The sequence below is a fragment of the Colobus angolensis genome, unplaced genomic scaffold, assembly GCF_000951035.1.
Source record: "Colobus angolensis palliatus isolate OR3802 unplaced genomic scaffold, Cang.pa_1.0 Scaffold181, whole genome shotgun sequence".
NCBI lineage: Eukaryota > Metazoa > Chordata > Mammalia > Primates > Cercopithecidae > Colobus > Colobus angolensis.
The window spans coordinates 3497482-3507964 of record NW_012114944.1 but is presented as its reverse complement, the minus strand read 5'-3'; the positions used below and the strand labels follow the sequence as shown (position 1 = coordinate 3507964).

The window sequence follows — 10483 nt, the reverse complement described above, 5'->3', positions numbered from 1 at the left end:
AACACTGCATGTTCTCACTCATGGGTGGGAATTGAACAATGAGAACACTTGGACACAGGGAGGGGAACATCACACACTGGGGCCTGTAGGGAGGTGGGGGGTTGGGGGAGGGATAGCATTAGGAGAAATAACCCAATGTAAATGACGAGTTAATGGGTGCAGCAAACCAACATGGCACATGTATACCTATGTAACAAACCTACACGTTGTGCACATGTACCCTAGAACTTAGTATTTTATATATATATTGTAAAATGTGCAAAAAATTGATGTAATATTCACCACAAAATGGCTAAAATCGAGCATGGTTATAGCTCAGAAAGGAGAGACCACATCTAGGCAGTTAAAGGCAATAGAACAGAATGGTTAAATCCCTAAACTTTACAGTTGGACAGCCTTAGTTTTGAGCCCTAATTCTGCCACTCATGAGCTTATGTGATCTTGGGATATAACCTCTTTAAACCATGGTTTTGTTATCAGTGAAATGGGGATAATATTAGTTGGAAAAATGAAATGAGATATTGCATATAAAGTGTCAGCTACCCATTATGAGTTTGTAGAGTGACTAAAGTCTCATCATATCATTGTCATCATCGTCATCATCATCATCAAAGGCTTTGTGATGAAGGCACTCACTATCTGGATGGGCAGACATATGAAAGAAGACTGAACAACCGAAAGTTATGAAGATAGGTACTGTGGGTGTTAGAAAGATTCACGGCAAAACAGGCAAGGCAAGTGGCACTAGTTAATGGAAACATTGGGTAGTTCCAGGAAAGTAATGGGAAAGAACATTGGGAAATTAGACTTAAATGCCAGACTGGGAAATTTAGTCTTTATTCTGCAGGCAATACTGATGCTTTACAGGATTCTAAACATGGAAGTGACTGGTTCACAGCCAGCTGTAGCAGGAATATTCTGGAAGTTTGTGCAGGATGGACTCGGGAGGGTGAGCACAAATGAAAGCAGATAGCCACTTACGGAGCTTTTCCAATGCTTCCAGTGAGAAGTTGAGGCCCCTCTCTGGGATGGTGGTATAGGACAGGAAAAGAGGGAATGAGCAGGTGGGACACTGGGAAGAAAGAACTGGCAGAACTGTATCTAGCTGAATGTGAGAGACAAAGTGAAGAGGCAGAGTCAAAGAGAGTTCTGAAGGCTTAGAACTAGATGGCCAGGCATGGTACTACTATTCTAACAGAAATGAAGCACAGGGAGCCTAGTTTTAGTGGGGAAGATAAATTTGCTTTTAGTTATGCTAAGCTTGAGGTGCAGTGAGACATCCAGGTAATAAGTGATAACCAATAAACACTAGGAAATGTGATCTTAGAACTCAGACATACTTACTTAGAAGACATCTGCAAAGAGGTAGTAGCTAAAAGTATATAGTTGGATCAACTGTCTTTGGGTAAGAGTATTAACTCAAAAGTATCAGGGACCCTTAGAAAACACCTCCCATACCTACGGGGAGTGAAAGAGAAGCCTGTGAGCAAGGAGCAGGAGAAGGGAGAGAGAGGTGAGGACATCACACCATCAGAGAGGCCAAAAGTGGAGCAAGTTTTATGGAGGATAGGAGTACTCAGAGGAATTATGAGCTGCAGAGAGGTCAAAAAGAAAGAACCGAGAATGGACCACTGGATTTGGCCATTAGGAAATCATTGATGATTTATGAGAGAATGTGTGAAAGAAAAAGCTAGATTCCAGATGTAAAGCAATGAAATGGTGTGGGGGGGAAAGGAGGCACTGAGAATACATTATTAGGTCCAGAAGTTCAGAAATGAAAGGACAGAGATAAGGGGGAGGCTCAAGGTGAGACCAGAATTGCTCTTGCCCAGATAAATGACCGCTCACAAGTGTTTATTCAGAGATATTTATTTGTCTATACTCTAATAGAAGGCAGTATTTGTGGGAGGATTCCAGAGGAGGGACTTTGGGACAAACTAGATTGAAAGGCAGGCTACAGCCTTTCTAGGTTATAGAACATGTTATCTGTATATGTACAGCAGCATCTGTTTTAGCAGACAGAAGTCATTTATCATGCATCAACAGACTTAGAGAGAGGGGAACAAGAAACTCTCCTTCTCCACTTAGGAAAACAAAGCTTGATCCAGTCTTTGAAAAGTATTTAAAAGCTTTGAAAAAGTATGTCAGCAGGGAAGGAATGCTAAGAAAAACAAATGTCCATTGTCTTCCCTTCCACGACTTTTCCACCTAAATGTATTTTAGAAAATTGCCCAGGTGCATGATTAGAACACTCTAATATCACTATTAACACCGTCTAGGTTAATGGGACTTATATCTGCAGTGTTTTTCATTTCATAAAAAGCTCTCATGATCTCTTTTATCCTCGCAGAATCCCCATGAGGTATTACCTTTCTCTATTTTACAAGGGAAGAAACTGAGGATCAGAAAGAATTAAGTGATTTTCCCCAAATTACCCAGCCAGGAAAATGATAGAGCCTTGTACCCCTCGTTCTTTTCAGTGTATGCTTTCAAATAATATGGTCTTCACAGTATGGCTCTCTGGCTATGGCATGACAAACCAAGGTGTACCAGGACTCTCATCTCTCTGGTTTTGGAGGCTCTATAATTTTTATCAGTATAGCCTAAAATGGCGTTAACTTTGGGGCACTTTTACCCAGTCTTGTTTTTGACTAAACAGCATCCAGTACATGGCCTGAGCTAGTTTTTCCTGTGCTCCCTTTTCACGCCCATCTTAAAGGGCCCTAGGGCAGAAGTTTCAGCAATGTGTTTCCTTCCCTCCCACATTTGCCCTGTTCAGTCAAGCCTCCGAAATGCATGACCAAGTTCTCCATACTTACACCTGCTCCAGATGGTCAGGAGGCAGGAAAGCAACTCTCTCCCTCAATACCTAGTTTGTTCTAGTAGGAAGAGGGCCAGGCCGGGCTTGGTAGCTTCACACCTGTAATCCTAGCACTTTGGCAGGCAAAGGCAGGGGTATTGCTTGAGCCCAGGAGTTCGAGACCAGCCTGGGCAATGTGTCAAAACCCTATCTCTACAAAAAAATACAAAAAATTAGCCAGGCATGGTGGTGTATGCCTGTAGTCCCAGCTACTCGGGAGACTGAGGTGGGAGGATCACCTGAGCCCAGGGAGGTAGAACCTGCAGTGAACTGTGATTTTGCCACTGTACTCCAGCCTGGGCAACACAGTGAGACCCATTTCAAAACAAAAAGAAAAAGAAAAAGAAAAAAGAAGGAATTAGAGGGAATTGGAGGCTGAAGGCCCAGTTTCTGGTGCAAACTACCAGTCTCCCTCTGTGATCTTAGTTATATCACTCAATGCACTGAGCATCACTTTCTTGATCAGAAAATATGAGGACAATAGCTATGTTATAAGTCTGCTTCAAGGATCCAGAGAAACACTTGCTGGGTTTAATTTTCTGCTATAGCCATCTTGAAATTCTTAACAATTTTTGAAGGAGAAGCCCTGTGTTTTCATTTTGCACTGGGCCCCCCAAAAATTATATAGCTGGTTTTACCTGCATGCCCTTGGCCAAGTTACATCACCTCCATAATCTATAATTAATTGAAACGAATTGAATTGTTAGGAAATCAATTGTTAGGACAATTCTAAATCCTTCCTCTACTTTAGCAAAGTTTGACAGTGGATTAGTCCCTCCTCCTTGAAACAGTCTTTCCTCTTGGCTTCCAAGACACTATATTTTTCCAGTTTTTCTCTGTCTCACTGGCTGCTCCTTTGCTGTTTTCTCCCTAACCTGTTAGCACATCCAAAATGAAACTCTTGATCATCTCCTCCAAGCCTGCTTCTCCCAATCTTCCTCACCTGTGAACGCTAACTCCATTCTTCCAGTTGTTCACAACAAATCTTTATCTTGATTCTTTATGTCTCACCCCATGCACAAGTTTTAAGTTAATCCAGAATCTGACCATGGCTTCACCACTGCCATCATCCAAACCTTAATCATCTCGCATCTGGATCATTGCAATACCATTCTGATTGTTCTTGTTTCCTCTGCCCCTGTCCCACACAGTAGCCAGAATAATTCTTTAAACATATAAGTCAGATTGTATCATTTCTCTGTCCAAAACCATGCCATGACTATCCATCTCACTCAGAGTAGAAATCCTACAAGGGGGAATAATAGGCTCTCTCTCTGATCCCGCCTCCTTAACGCTCCCCTCCTTGGGCCATTTGCTGGTGCCCCTATACCTGGAGTGCCCTCACAGATACCAGCATGCCATGTCTGGCCCCTCACCTCCTTCAGTTGTGTTCACCTGTCACCCTATCAGTCGGGCCTTCTCTGACCACACTATTTAAAATAGCAGCCACCATCAACCTCCTTTTCCTTATCCTATTATGCCCAGCTCAGTTTTCTCCAAAGCGATTATCACCATCTGATACATTATATATTTTATTTATTTCCTTATTGTTTATCTCTCCCCATTAAAATGTAGGCTTCATAAAGGCAGGGACTTTGTTGTTCAATTACACATAGGACAGTGCTGGTCACAGAATGAATGACCGGAGAAAGAGCTCTGGCACAGATGATGATATTGCTATTATTAAGTCACAGCAGCCTCAAGCCCTGAGTGTATAAAGTACTGTCCCAGGCTGCATGTTCATGAAGCAGAGAGTGAGGGCGATTATGGGGACTACAGTGAGCCAAGCTTCCCACCAGATCATACTGTGGAGACAGAAAAGTGAATCAGAAGCTGTATCTGCTCTCTAAGGGTTTGTGGCCTAGAGAGAGGTTCATGTATATATGCAAATAACTCTAGAACAAGTCAGCATTTGTCAAAAAATATGTGGACTTCAATGCCCAACACACATTCTGGAAATTCCAGTTAGAGAATTCTAACTAAATTTCTAACTAGAATTTTCTACAGAGAGAAGGGTCCATGAACTATGACTTGTAAATTTACTGTAGGCTATTTCTGTCTCAAATTCCCGCTCTGGCCTGTTTATCATGCCAGAGACACCTTGCCTGACTTCCAATCTAGTTTGCTCCAAAGTATCTCTCTACTGGCCCCCTCCACCCAATATTACCTTCAATTTACTGTTAACTTGAAACCCCACCCTCTTACAGACCCTCCACACTCTGCTTCTAGATACAGCGAACACAGGGCAGGGGTGGAATTGACTTAGGTAGGTTGTAACAGGACATAAAGAGTATTATTTCCTTGCAATACAGATGTACACACTTTCTCCTCTATGAGCCTACAGGGCACAGGGCTCAGGGACTGCACCATCCATCTCTATAGCCTCACAGCCTTACTCAGTATGTAGCACAAGAGGGGGCATTAAGTAAAATTTGCTGAATTGTTGAACTGAGTGTTACAAGCTCTTAGTAAGGATAATTTTATTCAAGAAGTACCTCTGCATCCACTGGAGGTGTCCCAGAGGGATTCTACAATGTTATTTTATTAAACTAACCTAATGTAAGAAACAACCTAACTAATAAGAATTAAAACATATCAAATAAAGGAATCAATATTTTAAAAAACACCATTTTGTAATTTTTAAAATTAGTTTGAGTTCTTTAAACCCCATATCTGAAAATCCAAATTTTCAAGAGATAAATTACAAAGAATGTCTGCTGTTCCATGCAGGATTACTTTGAGTAGGGGCTCCCTGAAGTTACCTGAATTTTTAGGTACAGAGATTTACTTAAGAGAGAGACTGGGGAACTGAGAGAGGTAAAGCTAAATATTAGAATTTAGTAATTAAAAACCAAGTTAAGTTTTAGTGGCAAATACTTGGGTGTTTGTTATATCGTTCTCGATACCCTTTAGTGTGTTTGACAGCTTGTTTCTCTAATATGTTTACATGATACACACATTTTTATACCAAGGAAAGATCAAGCACACAAAATGATGACCCATCTCCTAACCTGTAAGAGATGCTGCTGGCAATAAGTAATAAAATACTGAGTATAGGCAACTCTCCTCCTTGGTTCTCAGTTTCTTTGTATATGAAATAGGCAGGGACTAGACGATTTTGGGCTCTTCCAGTTCTAATGCCTTAAGACTCCGTGAAAGTAGTGGGCATCTATTCACTTTACAAAGGTCTTTCTTTATAAAGAATCCTCTTCAGACTTTCTCTTTCTTTACTGCATTTAAACTATGACTTGCTTTACCAAAATCTGGTTATTGTATTTTTATTGGTAGCTAACATTTATTGACCAAGTTCGATATGCTAGGCACACATAAAATGCCTCATATGGATTACTGGTCTAAAATCATCCTACCTTTATGAGGTAGATACCAATATTGTCCCCATGTTATAGATAGATAAATTAAATCCAAAGCTATCTAACTTGCCTCAGGTCACTGAATTAGGGAATGCCAATACTGGAATTCAAACTCACTTCAATTCAATCTGAATCCAGAACACATATATTAACCCTGCATCTCCCAGATTGGCTTCCTTTATCAGGAGGTGCTCAGGGTTTCTTCCTTAGTTGAACCATAGTAGTCTGTGGCTCCTTGTCTTCACAAATGGGGTGACTGCTTGGAGGCAGGATGGTTCTTTTGATGATTTCAACTTAATTTCTGGGATATAATGTGGTGATATTTTCATTAAGAAATAATCTTTCACTTTCCCCTACATGAGTAAAAATGGATTTCACTAGTTATCTTGAGTCACTTGTGAATGATTCGGTGAGCAAAAAGGCGTACAAAATTGCTGTGAATTTCTAATTTGGTTATTTATGTCTATTTCTTGTCTAACAGCATACACAGCAAAACTGTACATTATTTTGCAACAGATTAAGGTGAAAAAAGCCACATACAGAAAACCATGTAAGATTAATATATATCACACTTTCTAAAAATTTTCACATCCATTATTTTCACTTTCACAAGAACCATACGAAGCAGGCAAGAATTATTTACCCATTTTGCAAATGCAGAAAGAGAGTCATAGAAAAGGGAAGTGACTTGCCCTGGGCCACTGAGCTGGTTGGAGCCTAGATTGTGTTCTTTCTACACTAGGCCACTTCCATCTGTAAAAAGGAACATCGGATCCAGACACTTCCTGGCAGATAGAACCAAAAGAGTGCTGACTGGAGGCTGTGCCATGCCAGACTGTGGCCAGAGAGTTTCCCTGTATAAATAGCAAGCTATGCTAGAGGTTGCTAGCACCAACCATTTCCCCTCCTCACACCTGTGCAGTGTGATAAAGAAAGTAGAATTAGCATGCAGTTGTGGTCCAACCAGATAAAACTTTTAGGCGGGAAGTCAAGTGACAGGCAAACTTGTGTGTGTGGGTTTTTTTTTTTTTTAAGTGTTACTTGTTTTTGATATTTTAAAAAAGCATCTAGGCTGCTTGTGGAAGTCAGACCAAAATAGCAGGAAGGTATTGCAGCAAGATGGATTTGGGAAAGGACCAATCTCATTTGAAGCACCATCGGACACTTGATACTCGTCAAGAAGAGAACCATTCTCCAGGTAATGAAAAATACCTTAAGAGTTGGTGGCTGTTGAGAAGAATTCAGGGTATGATAATTTTCTCTTTTCAATGGATCTGGCCAAAAAAAAAAAAAAAAAAGGAAATATACTTAAATGAAAGCTAATGAAACTACCCAATAGTTTCATCGGGTAGTTCATCCAATAATTTCATTAGATGGCTGTGGTAAAACTATGGTAGCACAAATTTCATCTAACTTTTGGAAAGAGATCTGGCAATAAGCGGTGAGAGCTATAATACTGCTTATTCTTTTGACTCACTAATCTCAGTCCTTGGATCGATCCTAAAGCAGCATTTCTCAAAATGTTTTGTGGAACCTTAGTCCTTGAGATACCCTAAAACATTGTTTAAAATTTTTTTTTGGCTACATGGATCTCTTTGGCATTCTGATGAACCCAGAGACTCCTTCTTTGAAGAAAAGTTTTAAAGGCATAAAATTAATTATATAAGATTACAAAGGAAATAATTACATTAAGATACAAATATCAAAATAAAAAATTGTGATATAGTAATATATATGATTATTTATAGATTACAATATCCAGTGGTGGGTCTAATAATAGTACCAAGTCAAATCATAGCCTGTAGGTAATATTTTAAGGTATCTGCAACAAGTATAATGTGATATAAAAATGTGTGATTTCTTTATAGGGACAAAGTCATATACTGAGGGGAGGGAGAGCATCAGGAAGAATAGATAATGGATGCTGGGCCTAATACCTAGGTGATGGGATGATCTGTGCAGCAAACCACCATGGCACGTGTATACCTATGTAGCAAACCTGCATATCCTGCACATGTACCCCTAAACTTAAAATAAGAGTTGAAAAAAAGTCATATACTGCCAAAACTACTGTGGTTTGTTACCTACATTCATAATTGAAGGAACTGTCAATTTTAATTAGAGGTTAGTAAAAATAAAGATAGAATTTTTCACTATAAATAACCCTTATCCCAAGAACAAGAGGAACCATGGTTCAAGGGGCATGCTCTGTTCTTTAGAGGTCCCGCTGTGGATTCGTATCACTTCACAGGCTCTAGGAAGCTCTACATCAAAGACTCATTAATTTTTCTCAACCTTAGATGGCAGCAGAAACTGTTTTGATCAAACTCCTAATTTTCCAAAGAACTTGAAGAAACACCATTCTGAGGAAAAAATCCAAAAGAAAAGCTATATGCAATGAATATGCTTATTATAATTTGATATACAAGGCAAAGATAACTAGCAACAACCTAAATGCTCAATCCAAGAGGAATGATTGGGTAAATGAGAGTACATCAACCAGACTATGTATCATATTGTCATTAAAATTATATTATGAAGACTACATCATGGAAAATAGTTCTAATATAATGCTACGTTAATAAAAGGATAAAATTGTGCTACGCTATTCTTATAACTTTGTGTAATATAAGCACTGGATAGAAGTGAGGAATAAAAGGAAAACATGTTATCATGTTAAAGACAGCAAAATATGGCTGCTTTTTTCATTATTTGTACAATATATAAAATTATTTTGAAGAAATTAATAGGTTGGTAGCACACTGATGTACAAATACTATGTATGGGTAGGTCTCTGACCTTTTCATTCATAAACATTTGCTGAATGTCTGCTTCCAGGCTTTTTCTGGAGATACAAGGATAAATGAGACGCAGTCCTTGTCCTCAAAAAGCTAGGAGGAAAACCTAGCATAAAGATTCTGCCACTTGGCTACAGGACTTTTGCTGATAAACACCATGGTTCATCACTTTCTCTAATAACTTTCATTTTATTACAGAAGTCATTGGAACCTGGAGTTTGAGAAACAGAGAACGACTTAGAAAAAGAAAAGCTGAAGTGCAAGAAAAGGAAACGTCACAATGGCTATTTGGGTATGATAGCACCACAAGAGAAAGGGAACTAATATATTTATTGAGGATGTTATGAATCAAGTAGTGCTGTGCACTTTACACACTGTATTTTATCTTTCCAACAATCCTGTAAATCAGGCATGGTTGTCCCTGTTTTACAGAAAAACAGAGACTAAGCCTCCAGTGAGTTAAATCTCTTGCCAAAAGTCACACACACAGCTGGTAACATGGTGGGAACAGAATTTTTTCCCTGGTCTCTTTTAATTAAAGCACTGAGCAACCAAATTATATTGTAGAGAAGCCTGGCGTTTAGCTCCTATGGTAATATAAACATAGAAGCACCCTGTTGGGAGTGGGAAGCATCATTGAAGAAGCCTCCAAGATTGTTCTCCAAGCTTTCTGTTAGCTAAATATTTACTGAATGAGTGTGATTAACTCTCCATGAAGTGAGCCAAAACATTCCCTGTAAATGAGCGACAAAGAGTTTAGATAACCTGTATGTTCACCTGTATGTAAATGGAGGAAGGGGGTACAAGAACATGATTGTAAATTAGGCGGCATCTAATTGCATCCATTTCAAATATGATTGTGACAACTGGGGACTTGCTTGCTTGGAAGGGGAGCCCAAAGAGCCAAAAGTGCAACATCCATCTAAGCCAAAGTGTCTCCACCTTGGCATTGCTGACACTGGGGGCAGGAGAACTTCTTGTTGTGCTGGGGGCTGTCCTGTGCACTGTAGATGTTTTGTAGCATTTTCTGGCCTCTAGATGCCAATAGCACCTTCCACCCCAGCTGTGACAACAAAATGTCTCCAAACGTTGTCAAATGTCTTCTGCGGTGGGGTTGGGGGGAGACAGGCAAAATCACCCCCAGCTGAGAACCACTAATTTAAGCAAAGCACTTTCCCTGAGGAAGGGCATTTTCTAAACCCCCAAACCCCACTATGGAGCACTGTCTGTTCTGCTACAACAGATGTTTCTATAACACCAAGTTCACATATGATTGATAAATAGGAGAATGATGTTAGTATAATGTGGGAGTTGTGTCGGTTCATGATTTTTTTTTTTTTTTGATTCAGAGTCTCGCTGTGTCGCCCAGGCTGGAGTGCAGTGGCTGGATCTCAGCTCACTGCAAGCTCCGCCTCCCGGGTTCACGCCATTCTCCTGCCTCAGCCTCCTGAGTA

The 10483-nt window shown here is 39.9% G+C and overlaps 1 protein-coding gene across 1 annotated transcript in view; it reads left to right on the top strand.

The window, feature by feature from the left end:
• The first annotated feature begins 580 nt into the window (after positions 1-580).
• Positions 581-10483, top strand: part of HEMGN (hemogen) — an 18640-nt gene continuing 8737 nt past the window's right edge. Inside the window, exons 1-3 of the mRNA XM_011939478.1 lie at positions 581-734; positions 7296-7429; positions 9228-9321. Of these exons, the coding sequence (XP_011794868.1) occupies positions 7351-7429; positions 9228-9321 (173 nt within the window). The 5' untranslated portion in view covers positions 581-734; positions 7296-7350. The remainder of the gene's footprint in view (positions 735-7295; positions 7430-9227; positions 9322-10483) is intronic.